Source organism: Callospermophilus lateralis, chromosome 6, assembly GCF_048772815.1.
Source record: "Callospermophilus lateralis isolate mCalLat2 chromosome 6, mCalLat2.hap1, whole genome shotgun sequence".
Taxonomy (NCBI): Eukaryota; Metazoa; Chordata; class Mammalia; order Rodentia; family Sciuridae; genus Callospermophilus; species Callospermophilus lateralis.
In genome coordinates, this window is record NC_135310.1 from 38,541,231 (window position 1) to 38,563,977 (window position 22,747).

The window sequence follows — 22,747 nt, forward strand, 5'->3', positions numbered from 1 at the left end:
TCCTTGCTTTAGCTGAGAAGGAGAAAGAAGCAAGGAGAGAGATACTTCTTGCCCATAAGAAATGAGTTTACTTTCCTAATAAAACAAATCTAAAATTGGCTGTTGTGATGTTAACAACCAGTTTTTTGGCAAGTTTGAAAATACTGGGCTCCATTATAAAAGTTAAAAATGTCCTGGACCTGGAGTTGTTTACCCAGAGTATGAGCTGCTCTAAAGTTACAGAGCTCTGGTTGGAAGTAGTGGCTTGAAGGCCGCCTCCAAGTAACTGACGTCACAGTAGTCTCAGCTGCTGCTGTGACAGCGAGCTGAGCAGCTCTTTGACTTGTGAAAGTGTTGAAGGATTCAAAGGAACTTTTCAGTACTGCTCTGCAGAATGGTTGGACTCAGGCTGCATGTCCTTTTCTTGTAAAGAATCAAGATTCCCCGAGCTAAGACTTTGCTCTTTAGACAACTAGCCCTCTACTCTGCTTCCTTCCATAACTAGATTGACCATGGCCCAGCTGCTGTAGGATTGCCCCCCCAGGGCAAAAAGGTATGTTTCTTTCTGGCAAATTCGAAAGCAAGTGGTTAATTATGCAAAACACAGAAAGGCTGCTGCTGACACATTTTAAGCTATGCATCTTTTTTAAGTGCAGTGTGATTTCAACATCTGCCTGTACTGGTGTCTATGTCTGGGCTGAAGAACAGTGGGCGGGGTGCATAACGGATTGTACTGACTCTGGGAAAGAGGCCGCTCAGCTGCTGTGGTGGATTCCCCCAGTCTGAACTGACAGTGCCATTCGCTTTCTGAGGCTGTGTTTCTCAAACACTGCTTCTCAGTTGTTCAAAAAGCACTTTGCCCACCATGGGATTTTCATTAGCTATACTTTTAAGGATGCAATTTTTGTTAGAATGAAGGTTTTTCAGTATTTGCTAATTAAAGTTCACAACCCTTGAGATGACTGGTATTTGAAAGTTGCAATGAAAAATAAATAAATGTTTTATCCAAGACAATGGTGCACGTACTACAGGTTGTGTTTCTGTAATCTGAGACTTTCCTAGTAGCTTAACCTATGTTAGGAGGAAATTTTACCACAATATCTTCTGTTTGAGATGATTTATTTTAGACATTTGTTTATCCACATCAGAAGTTTTTATCAAAGCTTCTAAGTTAAGAAAAGTAAAACTGCTGTGCCTATAACTTGGATGTTTTCTAGATGAGTAAATAATTGGAGAGAAAGTATGGAAGAAAATGGTAATTAAATGAGAAAGCAAAAATGATTTGTTTGGAATTGCATGTGATTATCTTTGACCTTGTTGGAACAAGAAGAATGTGCTGAAATAACAATAAATGGTAAAAAAAAAAAAAAAAATTTGCCCTCTAACAAAATCAAATCAGGGTGATCTCTAGATATATGCATTTACTAATGAATAGTGGGGAAGAATGTAATCAATTAATTAGTTAAAATGATACAAGTGATTGACAATAGCCTGGAGAGAGGGCTACGGAATTTTGGAGGCAAATGGTACTTTACTCTGATAGATATAAGCATGGGGATTCTTAACCCCTCAAAGTCAATCAGAAGCAAAGCCTCTTCAGGCCAAATGACTTTTTCTAGGAATTGTGAGATTGGCAGTACCAGCTGTGTATGACATTCTCATTGAAATATGTGTCCTTTTAAAACTGAAAAACCCTCAACTATATGAAAAGCAACAGGAAATAAGACAGAAAAAAAAAAAGCCTTTTGAACAAAAATCTCCAAAGAGAAAAATAGCAATGGAGTAACCACTATCACTGTTCAGTTTATTTTTACTAACATCTAGTTTTCAGTGGGCAGGATGGAAGTTCAGATGGTAATGAGCCTGCTATAATTAAGAATAGAAGACCTCTCAGATGGAGAAGTGTTGTCATGTCCCGACTTGAGGCTACTGTGGGGGATGCAAATCATTTTGTGAGACCCCTTTGCTGCTCTTTCTTTAATTTTGCTTACTGGTGGGGCTGAAAGGTTAGCAAAACTATTTGCCTCCCGTCACCACTTACGCAACCCACTCACAAGTCTTTACAATCCTGGCCTCCAGCCTGGGAGAGGGGAAGTAGGTTAAAAGAGATTATGTAATGCTAGCTTAGAGTTGTTAGGGGAAGAACGTGTGCATGACTAAGTAATGCAGCTCACTCTGTCCTTTTAAAATTTGCTCCAGTAAAATTTTATTCTGAATGAAATTCTGGAAGGAGTGAAATGAAATGGAGAGCAAAGAGTCATGGAAAAGGGGGTGCAGCACAGAAATCCTCCCTTCTCTCCCACAAAGATGCCAAGATCTGTGGGATGAAAAGAGCGACAACTGAAAACAAAGAGAACTTTTATATTTGCCTCAGTGGAAAGCACTAAAATTGAGTATCTGAATCTGCTGAACCACTTTACCCCATAACTTCTTATCACAAAACATTCTATCCCTACCAAGTTACCCCTTTGGATCTTTAAAATATTTAATTAAAATTATAACAAATGCAGTTTATAAAGTTGCATTCAGTTTTTTACTAGCAATGAAAATTTTTTTCTAAATATTGAACTTGACAAGTTTCTTTTTTAAAAAAAAAGAGAGAATTTTTAAAATATTTATTTATTTATTTATTTATTTATTTATTTATTTATTTATTTTAGTTTTCGGTGGACACAACGTCTTTATTTTATTTTTGTGTGATGCTAAGGATCGAACCCAGCACCCTGTGCATGCCAGGCGAGCGCATTACCGCTTGAGCCACATCCCCAGCCCTTGACATGTTTCTTTATAAAAATACTTGAAAAATAGTGATGGCAAAGGAAAATCATGGAGAATCTAAGCATTCACACAAGCAAGTTAGGTTTTTCTTCTGTCAATTTTATATTTAAATAAAGGTCAAAATAACCAGTTTAATTATAGACAAAGAAAGAGGGATAGATGGAGGAAAAGAGGGAAGACAAGAGGGGGGGAAGGATAGCAGGGAGAAGCCAGGAAACAATCATTTTATCGAGTGTTCATTATGGTACAAAGTAGCATTTAAGCACTTTTATTAAGGAATCTCTCTTCCTCACTTAATCCACAAAGTAATTCTATGGTCCCCCACTCTATGTTTAGAGGCAGAAACAATATATTCAGTTGTATGATATTTATGTTTATAAGACTGAGTTGCTAGAAAGGCTAATTAAATCCTCCCACAAGAATTGGCACAGACCCTGCTCTATAGAAATGTTCTTGCAAAGACTTCTTTTTGATCCATAACTGTTATATTTCCTAGCACTAGATGTTGTTCTGGCTCTGGAAAGGGGAAGCTCTGTAGATTGGCCCCTCTTCATGTTAAGTGATGAGTTTGGCCCTTTGCAGAAAAGCGCAGGATTCAGACTGCATCAGGAGCATGACCTGGCCTCACATTACAGCCCTATCACCAGGAACAAGACTGATTTAGAATATCTCAGGGTGATCTTCTGATATGTAAAAAAAAGAAGCCTGGTGCCTTTTTAACTCTAATTGGAAGTTATTCAAGAAAAGATAGGACTGGAAAGAAAAATTAGAACTGTTTGCTGCAAAATTGTGGGAAAACTCTATGAAGATGATTTCTGAACATTTCCATATTCAAGATAATTGGGATAAAAATGAACTGCCATAGCAACTTTTTTCCAGTTTTCTTATAATTAGTCTGTTTCTTTTTATAACTTCTTTGGTTAAATTTGCAACTCTCCCTTAGAATCTCAAATCATTCCATCATTCCTAAGCAGAACCAGTGGCAAGTAACTTTTGGTCAGCAAGACTGTTTCAGCTCACAGTTAATTACATATAGTTTTAAAGCAGTCTGTTAGTCTCAAAATAAACACTGTCTGCATTTCCTGTGAACAGTTGCTAGATGAAACTAAAAGTCAACTAGGTAAGGAAGACCAGTGAATGTTAACTTGATCTAAACAAACACAAATCTGTAAATTCTTTACTATCTTCATTTTATTAAATGTTCATTGACATTAAGGATAAATACTTGTTCCTACTGGCTTGTAAGTATGGAGGGTAGCAAAAGAAAGATGACATGATAGAGGGGATGAAAAATAAAGTTAGAGTATGATTATGTGAATAAAATGAGACATGATGGCATCTTTTTGGCTAAGCTTGAAATTATTTTCTTGACCAAATTAATCATGATATTGTGAGTGCCAAAGAAATAGGTAAAATTCACCAAGTGTCTATAGCAAATAGTTTGGGAGAAGAGTGAGAATATGTCTCCCAATATTATTAGTATTACTAGGGTGCTTTTGGAGGTAGAACTCTGCATATAGAAGTAACATTTTTTAATCCTCATAGTGTGTTGTGATATATTGATAGATTACAGTCCGGTGTGTGTGTGTGTGTGTGTGTGTGTGTGTGTGTGTGTGTGTGTTTGCATATGTATAAACACATATATATTTAAAACCATTTACCACTCAGATATGTATGTACAGAAGAGTCTGACAGAAATAAAATTAGCCTTTGATGTTTAGCTGATATTTGGGACATGAAATGTGCATATATCTCCTATGAATATAAACTTGTGCCTGGTGCTTGGTTACATCGGCTTAATTCTGCAATGCCTGCATTCATTGAATATTGACTATTGAGAACTTTGTCCATAATTAACATAAGTAGATATTAGTACGTTATGGCATTTTGGTAATGGCTTGGTAAATTGAAGAATTACATTTCTGTAGGGGGATGGGTGCTGGGGATTGAACTCAGAGATTCCATGTGCTAAACACACATTCTACACTGAGCTACCCCTAGCCCTAAATCTCTTGTAGGCTTAATTATTTAATTATTTTAAACAGATTCATATATTTAAAACATACTTTTTTAGAGGGCTGGGGTGGTGGCTCAGAGATAGAGCACTTGCCTAGCATGCATGAGGCACTGGGTTCAATTTTCAGCACCACATGAAAATAAAATAAAGATATTGTGTCCACTTATAACTAAAAAATAAATATAAAAAAATGAGTTTGATAATAAGATTACTTTCAAGTGAAATCAAAGCAATATTTTAAGGCAAAATAATTAAGGAAATTTGAAAAGTTTTTCACATTGCCTTGCATTCAATATGTCAGTATTTATAACAGTTCTGTGAATGTCCCTCATTTTAATCCTAATAAACTAAATCTCAGATATTTTAGATGACTTATAACAAAGTTACATATCTGGTACTTTAAATTGTATCTTCAAACCCTAAATGTACATATCCTGAATGTTAAAAATTTAATTATTTCAGTTACTACTTTATGGACTAGAAGATTCTCTGCAAACTGAGCAAAAGGTTCCCTTCAGTTCTCTTTATTCAGTTTTCTAAACAGGTTATAATATATAGCCTATGAGATGAAATTTTGAATTAGTTTTAACATACATCTCACAGGATAGTTTTGATGCTTTAAGTTCATACTCGATGAGGTAAAATAATGATATTTTTATGATTTAAGTTGCTTTCTTATTTATACTTCTGTATTCCAAATAGACAGCCAACTTTGAGGTCTCAGTTGGTAGAGTGAGCACATTTGGCATGGCTTGATCTAAATACAGAAGAGACTATAGTTTAGCACTGGCTCAAGACTCTGAATCACAAGTATATAACCAGGTTGCATCAGAACAGAGTTATTCTGTTGTAGCAGAATCTGCCACAGTTATGTACATGTGATCATAGAGCTGAATTTCATACTTAAAAGCTTAGATTTTTACAAAATACTCTATTTTTAGATTAGGTAGTTAATTAAGGGCCTATTTATATCTTACATGTGCATTTAACCATCTTGTCCACTATAATTTTGCTGTCTGGTCCCCAAAATGGAAAAAAAAAATCTTTGGACAATAGTTATTACTTTATTGACTGTGTTCTTTTCCTCTTAAGCAAATTTTTATAACTTCTTCTTTTGAGTCCAATTTTCCTATAGTTTGTTTACATCAATGGCCCTTTGATAAAATGATAAAATGTGTTTCCAAAAAGCATATGAATTTGGAACTCTCTCTTGTTGTTTATATTAGGCTTTATTTTAAAGGCAAGTGAGACTGCTTCAAATAAAACAATTCCAAGGTTCCAAGAAACAGTTAAGAGAAGGCGGAGACGAGCAGAAACACTTCTTCGTTGACACACGGTTGCCATGGACCTGCATAAGCAGTGGGAGAACACAGAAACTAGCTGGCATAAGGAAAAGATGGAATTACTGGACCAGTTTGACAATGAAAGAAAGGAATGGGAAAGTCAATGGAAGATCATGCAGAAGAAGATAGAAGAGGTACAAGTTGATTTGTTTTGAATATACTGTAAACTTCAAGCTCAGGATCAAATTTTTGTTGAAGTTTGTTTTATATTAGAAACCATTTTTATTTTCCTTATTCCACCAAAGAGATTGCATGTCTCACTGGCATTTACTATACTAAAAATAGCATAAGCTTACCTAATGGCATCTTAGGGACTATGCTTATTTTATAGTCTTGCATGAAAAGTATGACCCTGAAAAGTCACTCAAAAATGTATTAATCTACCATATTCTGGCCAGAGAGGTTTAATGTCCAAAGTGATATATGTATTCTGCATGAGTTTTTAAATATCACAGCCTCAGAAGAAAATGCAAGAAATACATAATTGGTGAACATATATTAGCAAAATTATAATTGGGCATTAGAATATAGCCCAATTAGAATATCTTTCCTGAAATGATAAGTAATGTCTACTAAAGGAAATTACATATCAGATAACTTAGTATAGTAAAAAGGAGTGTCACATATCAAACAGGAAATGATAATGGACATGAGTTTTTTTTCTGGTAAGGTATGCTACATTTATTAGGAAAGGAGTTATGAAAAATGACATATCATATCATGACTCTAACACAGTCATTCTCATTAACAACCCCTAGCCTGTTGGGCCTGGAATATTTCCTTCAAGCATTTGCACTGGTATAGATTCCTACTTGCTCTAACTGGGAACTAGTTATACTTATCTTGCTTTATTCTGATAAAATCCACAGTATTGCCTTATATGATTTTATGTATCTTACCAAAACAATTATTTTAAAAGATTCTTGGGCCTTTCTTTGCAAGAAAAGTGCCTTATATATGTATAGTGTTAAATTTTTCCTAATAACACCTAACGACTTACAAACAAACCATCAAATTGGTATGCCAAAACAAAAAAATGAACGAGAGAGAAGATAGTCACCAAATATCTGATTAAGAGATTAGAGGACAAATTTACTATTCCCCCCTTTATATTTTGAAAATGTGTTCTGCATGCTCCCTTATCTCCTGTCTCTTTCCAGAGACTGACGTTAGAGCAACAAAGAAATGCCTAAGTCAAACCAGAATCTAAAATGCTAATTCAATCAGAAACTGACAGTCATGGGTCACTTGATCCCCAAGACTTGGGGGAGATTCAGTTGGTAACAGTATCAAACAATTCTAGCATCCAAGCAAAATAATTAAGGGATGCAATCAATTTTTTAAGCCATGTTGTTAAAACAGTTTGCTGTCTGGTCAAATTGTTATTGTTGTATAATTATTCTAACAACTCTACAGATTCCATATATAGATAACATTAGCCATTATCAACCAGCAGGCATTAAACATGCTATAAGCAGAACTATAGCTACCGGAGATACTCTCCTTTTTTGCATCAGGAAGAGAGAAGAGCTCTAACATTTTTTCCTCAGAGTAGCTACATGCTATATATGTCTGGCTATCTGTGATATATAGCTACATAGTTGGGAATATGTTTATAGATAACAACGTGTTCACCAAGAATGCCAAAGGATACTTTTCAATACCTGAAACTAACACTTTGCTCCCCTTATTTTACACACACACACACACACACACACACACACACACCTTCTTACAGGCTACAAAGCTAGGGTAAAAAGATTAAGAAAAATAGGAGGAGCTCAATGTGATGGCATGTGCCTGTAATCCCAGTGGCTAGAGCTGGATTCAGGAGGATTCCAAGTTCAAAGTTAGCCTCAGCAAATTAGCGAGGCCCTGAGCAAGTTAGCGAGATCCCATATTAAAATGAAAATTTAAAAAGGGGGCGGGGGGCTGGAAATGTGGTTCAGTGGCTAAGTACCCTGGGCTCAATCCCTGGTACAAAAAGAAAAATAGGAGGAAAATATTTTAGTGTTTTCACCTATCACAAATCAAGACAATTTTTTCAAACTAAAATTTAGAAATCAGGACTTGGAAATATTGCAGCATGTCACAAGCATAATCAACAGTATTTGTTTAACATTTATCATCAAATCTGTATAGAAAATCAGATGCAGGACTGCCTAGCATGTGTGAGGTACTGGGTTTGATTCTTAGCACCACATATAAATGAACAAATAAAGTTCTGTCCATCTACAACTACAAATTTTTTTTATAAATCAGATGCAAATTTTTGAATCATGCTAGAGAATTGTAAACTCTCGGGCATATACTTATAACTTCAGAGATTTCAAGTGATTTATCACCTAATGAAAGCATCCAGCATTGGGCATTAAGATGCTTCCCCAAGGGCAGAGAAGGGGCTTATTTCTCCCCAGCAAGAATTGAAACTGAGTTTCTCAGCAATCCTGGCTATTATGAGCCAAAATATGATGTTTGTTGCACATCAGTATTGTGGAGTGAATTCATACAGGTTCTATATGTGCACAGCTCTTCAGCTAATCTCCAGCAGTTAATAGAAGCTTAACAGATCATACTTTCCTTTGAGGATATTTCTTCTTAATGACCAGAAAATTCTGTAATGTTCATTTTTGTTGATCTTGGAAATATTGGACGAAGGTTGCTGCTCAAAATTGTGGCCCATTTTGGCAAATAAAGAAAGCTGTTCAAGTTCTCTGAAAAAAAAAAAAAGATGCTGATGAATCTCTGTTCTGTTACTATTGATACTATCTATAATCATTGCATTTGCTGTTGGAAAGCCAAAACAATCATGCCTGAATCATTTGAAATTTGGAGTAATACAGATAGAAATTCTGAATTGTTTAGATATTATTTTTTTTTAACTTTTTGTTTTTTCCACATCGCAATCTTTATGGCTTGTTTCCTTTGGTGGAATGATCAGAAAGCTATTGACAAGTGCTGAGTGCTAGATCAGATAAAGTCACTTATACAAAGCAAATGGTTTTCCATTAATTACAGCATATTATTTGTTATTCTTTACTAGCTAAGGACCCAAGAGAATATATGATGTCTCAAAATTACACATATGGTCAAGTATACAAAAACAAAAATAAATAAGATGAAGACAGAAGGAAGTGAAATGCAGAAATAAATCTGTCTTTCTAGCAAATACCGCAAATACTATCTGTTGCATATTCCTCAACATCCAAGAGACCAAAAACTAACCTATTTCCTAGGAATAGTACTTCTCCCCCTTGTTATGAAACTATAGGAATATTGTTTTCACTCATGACTTCTCAAAAGGAGGGTAACATCACCAACAGCCTCCTTAGATTTAACATGGTTTCTTCATATCCATTTTTTAATGAACTTTTCTCATTGTGACTAAAATACATGACCAGAACATGTGGCCGACTCCATTGCTCTGGGTCCAGGATGAGGTGGCACATCATGATGGAAGAACCCAGCAGAGGAAAGCTGCTCAGCTTATAGTGGGGTCAGAAACCAGGGCACCAGGGTCACAGGGAAGATGAACCTTTCAGGACAGGTTCCCAGTGACACACCTAACCTAGCCACACCCAACCTTCCTACAGTTACCAGTCAGTCTATTCAAACTAGGATGGACAGATGAGGTTATAACTCTCACAGTCAATCACTTTACGTCTAAACATTCCTGCATTAACTCAGGAGTTTTTGGGGAACACATCATATGTAAACCATAACCACCCTCATGGTGAACCCAGATCATAATGCCATCAGCAGCTCAGGTTATTTTTATAGATACCAAAACAATTGAGTCACAGCGCTAATTGGTGATACGCTGCTTTATACAATGAGTGCTTTTAAATTTATAATCATTAGGAAAATAAATGTACCATGTATCTTTCAGGGATCAACTCTGTGTAGTGCTTTTCTCAACTGAGTGTTGGGCAAATATTGAGCAGCAATGTAACTGTTGTTGAAGTCCTTGAATAATACATGTAATGCAGATATTGATGATGGCTGCGAAATGGAGTCATTTGCTTTAATATTTTTCTGACAGTCTCTTTGGATATTTGAATAGATTTCCCAAGAGTCAAGCCTAAAGAAAAGCCTACTTCCTTCCCCTTTTAGGAGTGAGCTGAGCATCTGCAGACTTAACAAAGATCTCAAGAAGTAATTTGGGACTTGCATTAACACAAATAGATGATCAAAGCCTTTGAGCTTTATTGTTTCACATGGGTCATTATCACACTTTTTAAAATCTTAATGAGAAATTTCTTTTAGAATGTGTATAGTCTTGGCATTAAAAACATCAGTGATATCTAGCCATTACCAATGTAGTTAATAAAAAGAAGTATTTTTTGATTGACAACTGCCTACTTAGGGAACAGAATGAGTTGATTTACTATATAATTTTCAGCTATTTAGACAGTTAAATGTCAGTGTGTAAATATAGTCATATGTTTAAAATAAATGACTTTAATGATAGTTAAACTCTTGCTTCTCTGAAAACAATTAGAAAAGCATGGTCAGTAGTTGATTCAGGTAATTCCTTTTGTGACAATGCTTCTGCATCTATGTATAGAGTCAGATTTACTTCTCATTGACAATTTCTGATTAGAAAGAAAAAATTGCATCCATGCATTGCCTTTCTTAGAGTAGTTTTTATGGTTCATCAAAGTTGTTGCAGCTAATCCACATTTTAGAGGCACCGTTTGGAGGAGTAGGCATGAACATCCAGGGTAGTATATAGTAAGCAATATGGCAAAGAAAGTTCAAAATGGTTTCTTGTTATCAAGAATATTGACAAATGAGTTAAGGGGAAAAAAGTTTCCATTTTTATTTCTTACAGCTTTGCCAAGAAGTAAAGCTTCGGAGGAAAATCAACATGAATGAACGCTCTAAGATCATTGGTCTAGATCATGAGAAAGCCATTCAAGAAATGTTGGAATCTTCTTCAAACAACCCCAATTCAGGACAATGTGAATTTACAGGGATGAATCATAGGGATAGCCTGGAGAAAGAAAATAAATCAGGGCAGTGCTTACCCTGTGAAGGAAATCAATTGTGTAAGGAACAAAAAGCAACAAAAAAAGCAAAAGTAGGGTTTATGGATCCTGCCACCACAGACAACCAAAAGGAATTCCAGGCCTGGCCAGGCCCCAGGACTTCTGAAGAAGAGAGTAAGAGCGGTTCTGGAGCCCTCAGCACTGTAAGTAAGATGTGATTCACTGTGAGCTGTTTCTAAAGAAATATTTACATTTCAAAGTGCTAACCTCCTGTTTCTTGTATGTGCAAAGGCTCTTGAAGAACTTGCCAAAGTTAGTGAAGAATTATGCAGCTTTCAAGAGGAAATTCGAAAGCGGTCTAGCCACAGAAGGTAGGCTTGTACACCTAGTTTTGTTGTATGATCACAAACAGTATTGTTTTTAGTTAATGAACTCAAACTGCCTCCTCCTTACATTCTGTTAGTGAGAAGTTATGAGCTATTAAAATTTTATTGTTGAATGGAAAATAGATACTTCAGTTTTATATTTTCCTGTTCACTAATTCTAAAAAGGAATCTTCCAATGCTCTTTGTAATTTGAGTATTAGGAATACTTTACTTTCTTGGTGTTTTAGTTAGGGTATACCTTCCATAATAAATTAACAAGTATCCTTTAATTTCAATATACATAATTCTAAAGGCAAAACTCAAGGAAATTTTATGTTCTTTACAAGTATTTCACAAGATTATATTGACATGTAATATATAGTATGATAATGCTAAAATATTCTATATAATGTTACTTGACAGGTCTTTAATAGTTTGTAAATTCTTTTGAATATAGTATGTAATACATGGCTATAATTTTAAAGTATTATATATGGATTTTTACAATAAGAACTAAAATAAAAATTTATTATGTTAGCAACAGTAAAAAAAATAAAAAAAATAATTTTATTTTTTAAAAGGAAAAGAATGTTTTATTTACACAGCGGTGCTTGCACAGATATCACAGCTTGAAGAAAAATTCTTATTATAATAATCAACACCTGGGGCTGGGGATGTGGTTCAAGCGGTAGCACGCTTGCCTGGCATGCATGCGGCCCTGGTTCAATCCTCAGCACCACATACAAACAAAGATGTTGTGTCTGCCAAAAACTGAAAAATAAAAATAAATATTCTCTCTCTCTCTCTCTCTCTCTCTCTCTCTCTCTCTCTCTCTCTCTCTCAAAAAATAAAAATAAATAATAATAATAATAATAATCAACACCTATTAATTATACAGACTGATGACATTCGCTGTCATATTTCCACACATGCATACATTGTGCATTGGTCATGTCCATCAAACTGATTTCTATTCTTACCCTTCTCCCCTCCCTCAACCTACCCCTCTTTGCATACCCTTCCTAGTCCCTAGAACTTTTGTATTTCAGGTCATCTTTTTGTTTGTTTGTTTCCACATATGAGAGAGAAGATGTGATACTTGTCTTTCTGTGTCTGGCTTATTTTGTTTAACATGATATCCATGCAACATTTTGCTGCAAATAACAGAATTTCATTCTTTATAGCTGAATAATATTCCATTATGTATATATACTATATCTAATATAGTTTTTTCCCCATTTTGAGTATTTGGCCCATGCAAGAGTATACAATTAGGATAATCCAGTTTTATACATCTTTAACTTGTGTCAGAGTTAATAACAATGTGGTGTGGTTATTCTATATGATGTTCAGCTCAGATATTTTATGCCCTAGAATCACTTATTTCTCTAAGTAATATTTACATAATAGAGGAACACATAGTTTTCACAATAACACATTGTAAATATTTCTATACACATGCCACAAAAATGCTATTTCACTTCAGAAATGGTGTATAATTTCAAGAGTATGTTTTAGCCAAATTCTAAAATTAATTTGGAATTCTTTGCATGGTAAACAAAGATGAATTATTCGAAGAACAATATGCTTCCTGGAAAGCTGCAACAGTATGCTTCCTTATTTTTCTTTAGCACTTGGGAAGTTCAGAGAGAATTTTTGTGCTGATTTGAAATATATTTTCTTAGCCAAGTGTATTTAATACATAATTTGCTCTGTTGGCCTGTTTAGTTTTTCCTACCGTTTTTAGTGGGTATTTGTCTGTAATTTATAGTATGCTATTTTGTAATCTTTTATAAGTTGCATAGATATAAATATTGAAAATGCATGAAGTGATTTTTATTTGTGAATCCACATTGTTGCTATAGTAGTTAACTTTTTACTTAAATAACTCCAAAAAGATTTTTGTGCCAGTTTTCTTTTATAGGCCACACCTCAAATAAAGCTCTTATTATCACCCCATGGCCTTGGAAAAAAGTTCAGTTATCTTTAATATGAAATTCAAAGACATTACAACTTGTTCTGACCTAATGTTTTTCTCTCTAGTTTTTCATTGTCCTCCCCACTTTGCTTTAAATCCTTGCACACTACTTTGCCAATTATCCCTTGAATAGCCACACTCTTTTTATTATATTTCCCTTTGTTTATATGCCCTTTACTAGGCTTTTTAAAAACTTTTTAAAAATCTTGCTTTTCTTTTAAGCCCAAGTGAGACCTTCCATTTGGAATTATTCATGTATCCCTATGCTTTTATTCAGACTTTTATTCTTACTACTTAAAATATTATTTCAAAATCAAGGGTAGAAGCTTGAGGTCACATTACATAATAAATAAGAATTCCATAGGCAAAGAGAAGTAAGGAAATAGCATGAGAAAAGCTATAGAAATGGAACTATCAGTAGCAAAAACTGAAGAGAACATAGTTTAGTTTGAGTCTAGTATGAAGTTGCAGGTAATATAGGTAATGGAAGAGACAAGGTTGAAAAGATAGCCTGAGACATAGTATATAGAGTTGTAAGTGGCATAGATATAAATGATTAAAATGTATGAATATGATTAAGAGCCTTGAATGTAACATTGAGAAGTGGACTTTATTCTTCAATAAAGTGGACTTGAAGTTTTAATTAGGGGATTTATATAAATATTATGCTTGAGGAAATTTTGATTCCATTTCCTGATGCAGAAATCCATTGTATAAACCATATTTTCTTTTAAGAGCTAGTCTTAAATAATGTTATCACTAATATACTTGTTTTGTAATTATTCAGGATGAAGTCAGACTCTTTCCTCCAAGAAATGCCAAATGTAGTCAGTGCACCTCATGGTGACCACTTGATCAAAAATGGCCCATGCATTCTTCCAATCAGTTTAGAAAAAGAAAAACAGAAAAATAGAAAGAATCTGAGCTGTACCAATATGCTCCCAAGCAATTCTGTGAAAAAATGTGGAATTGATACAATTGATTTGGAAAGGAATCAAACCCCACCAATTCCTCCTCCAAGAAGCACCTCTCGAAATTTTCCCAGCTCATATTCTGAACAAGCCCAAGAAAGATTGAAGGAAAGTTCAGACTACAACAGCTGGGTGGCCCAGGAGGGTCAAGGTGAAAGGAGCTGCGATCTTCATTCCATTTTGAGGTTGCAAGAGATGCCTGTATCATATCCAAATGAAGGAAAGACTATGAAAGATGGTATGATGTTTTCTTCTTTGACACCAGGAGTCAAAATAGACAGCAAGCCTTCAGATAATGAAGATGGGTTTGGCATGTGGTCAGGTGACATTGAGATAGGTGTGGAAAAGAGCCCCTCTTCTTTGTGGTTTCAGAAAACCTGCTCTACCCTCAATATGCCAAAATTTGAAAAGGAGATCCCAGATCACCCTGTTAAATCTCATTCTGATCTTTACGTAGGTAATGGCCGTAGTTCCTTGGTGACACAGAGCAGTGGTCCACCTAGAAGTTTCAGGTGTGGCTTTGCAAGGAATGAAAAGTTAGCAGCAAAGACTGATGAATTTAACAGAACTGTATTTAGAACAGATAGACATTGTCGCGCAATACAGCAAAATCAAAGCTACTCAAAATTATCTGAGGATCTTAAGCCCTGTGATAACTTAACGACTCCTGTTGGTAACATATCAGATATATCAGGTAGTGAGAGTGTGACTGGTGTTCTGAAAGCCAGTGCCCACATGCCTGTGCCTATGGAAAAGAGGTCTGATAATCCTACCAAGAAATCCACAGCAGGTCTGGTCAGACAAATGCAGGAACACATAAATCCTAGCAGTTATCGGAACATGCTCCACGAGCATGACTGGAGACCAAGCAATCTGTCTGGCCGACCGAGGTCAGCTGACCCCAGGTCAAATTATGGTGTTGTGGAAAAGCTGCTGAAAAACTATGAGACATTAACAGGATCTTCACTGCAAAATTCTAAGTGTTTCCAGGATAATGGGACCAAATGTAATTCTGATGTCAGTGGTGGTGCTACATCAAGCCAGCATTTAGAAATGCTTCAAATGGAACAAGAGTTGCAGAGAAAGACATCTTTGTGTGGGGGACAGCAAGTGAAGCAAGGAATAGATTGGAAAAAGTTAACAGAGGTAAGAAAGCAAATTACACATTTTGGTAGAACAGCATCCACATTTAGCAGTTATAGTCTTCTAGCAGACTAGAAGTTCAGTTCATTTGCCCATTCATATAAATAGAATGTAGACACATGTTTGGCATCTTCTTGACTTCTTGACTCTTTGTGAATAAATGTAACTCAGCATAAATTTAAGATGTGGTCTTTAAGACCAGGGAATAGCACATTATCTTTTTTAAAAAAAAATACCAATATAATGAGTGAATTTAAGAACATCAGGAATATCAAATATTTGTTGTTTGTCTCTTGAAAATTTTTGCAGAATGTACATTTTTGATTTATAGAATTTTGAGGTTTACTTTAAGTATGTGGAAAATATCTTTGAATAATTTTAACTTTTCAGTTATTAACTATGATTGATTCAGTCATTCTCAGCATTTGATTTGTGTTCTTATAGGATTTATCATATGAATGTGAGTCTGCACAAAACATCACTTAAAACAGTGCCTTGAAAAGTTCTTTTATGTGTGGAACTAAAAGTCAGTGTATGGAACTAGTTGTAAAAAGACATCAACTGCCTCATGATTCATCAGTGTGAGGAGACCTAAAAGATTATCAAGTACCATAGTTCATATTAAAATTGGAATTTTGATTAAAATACTCCATGCCACAAATATTAGACAAATGCCTTCTTCAGTTTTCAGTAACTTTCTTTGTTTGTAAGTTTGCTATTACATTAATCCCATAGTAGAAATCCATAATGTTGTTGGTTGTGTAATGAGATAAATGCCTTCATTTGTGTCACAGGAATCCATGGCAGTGAAAGTCTTAAATGGAAAAGGATTTTCCCGACCTGCCAGACCAGCAAATCGCCGTCTCCCATCCCGATGGGCATCCAGATCTCCATCAGCACCACCTGCCTTGCGAAGAACTGCTCAGAGCTATACCATTTCTCTGAGATCTGAGGCACCGATGGTCTAAGTCTCTAGTCTGGATTGCTAGATTACAAAACTTCTAGTCCCAGTTGCCAAACTGAACATTCTGAGTGTTTACAGCCAATCCTGTTCTCTTCTGTATCGTTCAAGATCACTGGGACAAGCAATTTCAATCTTAACTTTCCATCAGTCTTCAGTGTTTTTAATCTATGGAATAATTATCTCCTCATATTTTGATTTCTTAGGTCAGAATTTTTTAATGCCATCTTCATTAATTTTCCAATATGGTTAAGTTGAAACAATGTACAATATTGTATATTCTAACTTTCTTGCAAGTGCAGAAAGCAAGGTTTTGTGCATGGCCCTGTGTTTGTAGGTGCATGTGTCGTAATAGGAAGCATTCTAGTATGTATTTAGATAAGAAAAACGTATGTGCTCGTGTTGACTTTGAAATTATAACATGTATACCTATGTATTCTTCGTGTTTATTTAAAAGTTTTGAAAATATACAGTACTATTTTGTATACCTTTTAATAGGTATCGCCTAAGGATTTGAGGTTCATACATTAATCAACCACTCCTTTGGCCCACAACTACATTGAAAAATAAGAATTATACACATATCTAGCATTGGTAGTTTTCTAAATACAGCTCATAAATGGCTTCTTAACCCATATTAGGATAAATTAATAGTATTAACTTTCTTGATTATTATTTTAAATAAAAATGTCACACATTTAACAGATAAACCTTCTAAAGCAAACATAAAATGCTCATAAATGCTTTTATACATTGCTTGGTAGTCTTGTATGGCTTTAACTGTATACTTGATTCTCAGAGCCAGTGTAATAAGACTGCCTCATGAATGACAGGACTAAATAATGAATTTATTTTGTCAACCTCAGTAATATTCCTTAAATGGGATGCAAAAAGAAATTAAATCATGTTGAATTTTACCTTTTCTTGAAATTGAAGTAAGCTTTTAGTTCAGCTGCTTTATCTGGATTCATACACATTTAGAGGTAAGTTTTTTTTTCCCTAATCTTTTCCCTAAAACTAATAGATAAAAGACTAATTCACTTTTTTTAAAAAAAAAAAAAAGTAAGACCAGGAATAATTTCATTGAGAGCTGAATTGTAATATATTTCTTAGAATGTACTACCAAAAAAAAAAAAAAAGCCTTAAACTAAACTTTGGCCTCCATAGGAGTAAAAGGAACAGAAATGTGTATTTTGGCTACAATTTCCATACAGTGAACACATAAAATCTGTGTTGAGAACTCACAGAAATAGGTATATTGAAGTGCTTGGAATTCTACATGGAAGATTTTAGAAGCGGTTTTTGTTATTAGTTAGATATTAATTTTATTTAAGCTTTTTGTTGCCAAAAAATGTTAAGATAGTCTTATGACCAATGTATTCAGAGTCTTATTCTTATGATATTCTAACCATTTAGAGGAATTTACTTTATTATACCATGCCCTGAGGTAAAGTAAATAATTTGTAAGTCACAATTGCCTTAAAAGGCTCAAGACTGTACCATGGTGATGGCTAGATTCATGTGTTATGAGTAAATAGCTGAATTAAACTTCTAGAATGTGAGCTGGATCCTATGGTAAGTAAGGGCTACAGATTCATTCTCCTAATTCTTGTTTCCTTCAGAAAATATCTTTCCCCACAGGAAATATATAAAAGAAAATGAACCTATATACCAAGTGATATCACTTTAATTATATGCTTTTCCACAAGAGGGGAGGAAAACACTGGAAAATTGCTACCCTGGGCCATGAAATGTTGCTGTTGACAATGGTGCCCAAGTACTGTGTACATATCTGTTCCTCTCCATCCCTATACCCCAGACAGTCTGGCATGATCTGTGGTCCTACCTTTACCTGCAAATCAGAATAGTGAAGATCTCTTTTAAAAATGAAATCCCTGATCTCTGCCCCCACCCCCATTATTAAAGTGAAATTTCTAGGAGTGGAGAGTGGGAGTCTTTAATAAAACAAAGCAATGCAAAATATTTGATAACCAGGCAGATTTGGAAGCAGTGACTTTTGATGATAACTGAATAGATGTCATCATTGGGTAGTCACCTTGGGTAGTCACTTTTCTTCTCTGGAACTTAACTTTGCTGTCTGTAAGTTAAAAGTTATATTGCCAGTCTTCACAATTTTAAGCCTCTTTTTCTATTATCATTTGAATGAACCAGTGGGACCATTTTAATGTCTTTTTAGGTTGACTAAAATCATAGAATATTAGAGCTAAAAAAATAGCTAGTGTCTAGTCCAATGCCAGAAATTGTAAAACTGAAGAAACTAAAACATTGAGTACTCTTTTGTTTTCTTTTAAAATATTTTATAGTTTTTTATGGAAAAGTCTGTCAGGAAATGAAAATCATCCTTGAAAAATATTTTTTGATGTATTGTGATTTTTAACTGGTGATTTTTCTACTTTGGGTGGGCATTTTCTTCCCCAATACATATCATTCATTATGTCATCATTGCTGGATTTAAAGAAATTATAAACATTCACAAAAATATTTGATTAGGAACATATTTATAGATGTTTTCCTAATAGACTTTTGAGAGGAAAAATTTTATGTCACAGGCGATTACTGATGTTACTAGCTGATCTCAGAAAGGAATTAGAATAATGCAGAAAAGGGTGCTTGAGTGTGTGTGTGTGTGTGTGTGTGTGCGCGCGCGCGCGTGCGTGTGTGTGTTTTATGTGTGTTGAGTAAAGCTTTTGTGTTTATGTGGTGTGTGTGTTTGTGTGAATTTCTGTGTATGTGTATGGTATGTTCATATTCCAGCCACTCATCTAACTTTTTTGTGTTACTTTAGGTCCCAAAGCCAAAAATAAGAATATAATAATGCTTTGTGTAATTCACTATTTCAAAATTTATCCATAACTTTATTTGTTTTTATATGAAAACAGTGAACATGATATTTCATTTTGCTAATATTGCCCTAAAAGAGGATATACTTTTACCTAGGTGATTTAACTAGGCTGCAAATCATCCTGAGAAAATATCTGTATCTAAAAAAGAGTACCTACCTTCCCAAAAATGATTCTTAAAATTATTTTTAAGCACATTTGCTGATAAACAATCACTTGCTGTTGAAATTTCCTCCAGCCACTGGAAGCTATGAAACAAGTTTGGAAACAGCCACTGTGGCATTTATATATACTGAGAATATTTGTATGTTCTTTCTTTTCTATAATGAACTAGTAAATCTAAAAGTCTTATAAAATCTAAACTCACACGTATACACAGTTCAATCTAGCTTCTCCTAGAATATTGCTAGATAGTAGAATTTAAGCCAATCTGCCTGACTTCCTGCTGCCAGCCCCATACAATGCCATACAGTTCCTCCTACACTGACATTACCCTGTGCCCTCTTAGCTGCTAATTAAGTTCGGTAAACATTTTCTTTGAAATGAATATTCATTTACATGATGAAATAAGGTAAATTATTTTTCAGCAGATTCAAATTTCTAGCATAGCACCATTTTGCTTCAAAAAATATACTCCTTCTAAAAAACGAACATTACATTGTCAAAAAAATTAAAAAGAAAATGGGTGGTCCTTCAGGCAAGTGCCAATGATGACTGCACTCTATTGTTTTTACTCCACAAATTTTTCTTATCACAGGAAACAATCTTTGTCTCAGTGGAAATAAAATCACAAGACTTAATATCAGATTCATATGCCAATGGTCCTTATGAATCTTAGAGGTCAGATTGACAAATATTGAGGGGAAAAAATTCCTATGTAGCCATGGAGAAGTCTAGCAATTAGGGAAGAGTCCAGATTTAGAAGTCACTCAGAACAATCTCTTGAGAGGTGAGAAACCTGAGACTTGAGAATTCTGTGTGACTGCCAGGCTTACAGGGATGAAATCTGAATCTTTGCTTGAATGTTTGTGTCCTCTTTCTGTGTACAAATGTTCTATATGCAGCTCTGACTTAAAGTTTGCAAAGCACATCTGTATTCATGATTTGCTTGCTACTTAGAACAAACTTACAGGAAGGCTTTATGATTTCTAATTACAAAAGAAAAAATTAAATCATTAAGATAATAATTAGAATAAATAATGTGTCACGATGATGGTTTCAAAAACAGGTGGCTCTTCAGACTCCTGGCTTAAGCTCTTCTCCAAAAAAGGACAAGAAAAAGAAAAGAGGGAACAGTATTTTGTTTTGTTATGGTTTATGCATGATTATTTTCCTCTCATTGAGCATTTCTCTTGATTCTGCCTTTCAATGTTGTTATTCAAAAATCGTTACTCTTAATTTATATGGTTTTAACAAATTCAAGAAGTTGTGAAAAAGGCTCACTTTGGAAAAACATTTTCTACTTTTGATGGCTGCTGTTTTTGTATCAATTTTGTATGTAGGACATGATGTTTAAGGTAAAACCAATAATTAGCTAAGCAATCTTTAACTAGCATCAACTGAATCCTGACCTTCTCAGTCTTCAAAAGAATCACAGAAAAGTTTCAACGCTGTATAACGTATATGTACTCAAGAATAAATGAGAGCATTTCACTTGAAGCATTGTCTTAGTCCATTTGTGCTAATTAACAAATTGCCTGAAAACTGGACAATTTATAGAGAACAGAAATATACTTTTTTCAGTTCTGGAGGCTGGGAAGTTCAAGATCAAGGTGCTAGCAGGTTTGGTATCTAGTGAGAATTGTTCTTTATATCCAAGATGGTGCCTTATTGCTGTGCCCTTACATGATGGAAGGGGCAAGTGCTATGTTTTTACATGGCAAAGAAGACTAGCAATTCATGAGGGAGGAGCTTTCATGATCTTATCACTTCCTAAAGGCCCCACCTCTTCCTACTATTGAATTGGACATTAAATTCCAACATGACTTTTGGAGAGATACATTCAAACCATAGCAATTATTTCCAATTTAAATGACATATTTAATTGTGCTCCACCACCAGTTTCTTTTTAAATTTATTTTCTAATTAAACTATTTTCTCATGCCAATGTTATAAGAATTATTAAACAAATTTAATCCAGCCAGTTGGAATCTGCAGATTTATTTTTCCTACCTAGTTCTGATCAATTTCAAAATAGTACCAAATTATCTAGCCTGAATCATAATATTTTTGTTTTAATCATTGCTCAAAATTTTGTTTAAGATTGAAGGGTTGTCTAATTTGGCATCTGGAGTGAAATAGCATATTTGTAATGAAAGCCAAAGAAGCATCCACAGTATTTTTAGAAGGAAGTTATGGGTAGGTGTGCAATAATCTGTTAGTCTCTACCTGTTAACATTTAGGAGACAAATCATTAGAAATGAAGATTTCCTTAGGAGATCACTGGCCAATGGAAGAGCTGAGACCTGGTATATTATCTTATCTAAAAGAAGTTGGCAAAGTAGCCCAGGAAGCTGGAGCAAAAGGAATTTATGAGGTATCATTCTCAGTAAAAGTAAGCACTAAGCTTCCCTGACATAAACAGGGCCTGGGAAAGGCACCACATCAAGGACTCCCAAGTGGACAGTGTTCAGGAGTCAAGCGGTCATCCTTAAGGAGATTTCTTCTTAAAGCAACTCTGGACACTGACTCTAGGGACTTGAGTAGAAATGAAGTGTCCTGGAAAGGAAATCGGCAAAAGGAAAAGCTGAGATCATAAACTTGCCTCTAGACAGTGAGGACCCATTTGTAGGCAACCCATTTGAAGTCACCACTAAGCTGAAGCATTAGGTGGTCAGTGCAGCTTAAGCTCTCCTCTGGGACATTTTCAGGAGCTAGAACTAACAGAAGGCCATCAGAGGACCAACCTCACTATGAGGGGCTTAAAAAGATGAGAAGGTGATGAGGTGGGGACTGCTCCCCTCCTTTCTCTCTGTGCTTCTTATTTTTTTTTTGACACTGTCCCCAAAACCTAAAATTTGGCCTGATAGTATGATAAATATAATAAATTACCCATTACTTCATGTGCCAGATAAGGGCAAAATTAGATACCTTGGAAATCAAATTGTCTCCAATTAAAATTAAAAAATAGGCACATAATTAAAAAGCAATACTATCTCTAGAACTTAAAAAGTTACACAAAATTATGCATACACACACATATATATGCAAAGAGAGAGTAAGTGATCATAAAGAATACCCTATTGCTTCTGTGCAAATATATTTTCCTGAAAAAGAAATGAAATGATTATAAGAAGGTGACTGGAGATGTGGCTTACTGATAGAGCACTTGCCCAGCATGTGTGAGGTCCTGGATTCAGT

At 34.9% G+C, this 22,747-nt stretch overlaps 1 protein-coding gene across 1 annotated transcript; it reads left to right on the forward strand.

The window, feature by feature from the left end:
- Nucleotides 1-331: 331 nt before the first annotated feature.
- Nucleotides 332-21,451, forward strand: Kiaa0408 (KIAA0408 ortholog). The gene is made up of 6 exons (XM_076858273.2): nucleotides 332-532; nucleotides 6,001-6,251; nucleotides 10,952-11,311; nucleotides 11,400-11,479; nucleotides 14,239-15,568; nucleotides 16,360-21,451. Exons 2-6 carry the CDS (start codon nucleotides 6,117-6,119, stop codon nucleotides 16,531-16,533), a joined length of 2,079 nt encoding a protein of 692 aa, XP_076714388.2. The 5' UTR covers nucleotides 332-532; nucleotides 6,001-6,116; the 3' UTR covers nucleotides 16,534-21,451.
- Nucleotides 21,452-22,747: the final 1,296 nt, after the last annotated feature.

Bases quoted from the DNA above. Each gene is read 5' to 3' on its own strand.
- Kiaa0408 (XM_076858273.2), top strand. From the start codon at position 6,117: ATGGACCTGCATAAGCAGTGGGAGAACACAGAAACTAGCTGGCATAAG. The intron at 11,480-14,238 runs GTAGGCTTGTAC...GTAATTATTCAG, and splicing joins AAGCGGTCTAGCCACAGAAG to GATGAAGTCAGACTCTTTCC. The intron at 15,569-16,359 runs GTAAGAAAGCAA...TTTGTGTCACAG, and splicing joins ATTGGAAAAAGTTAACAGAG to GAATCCATGGCAGTGAAAGT.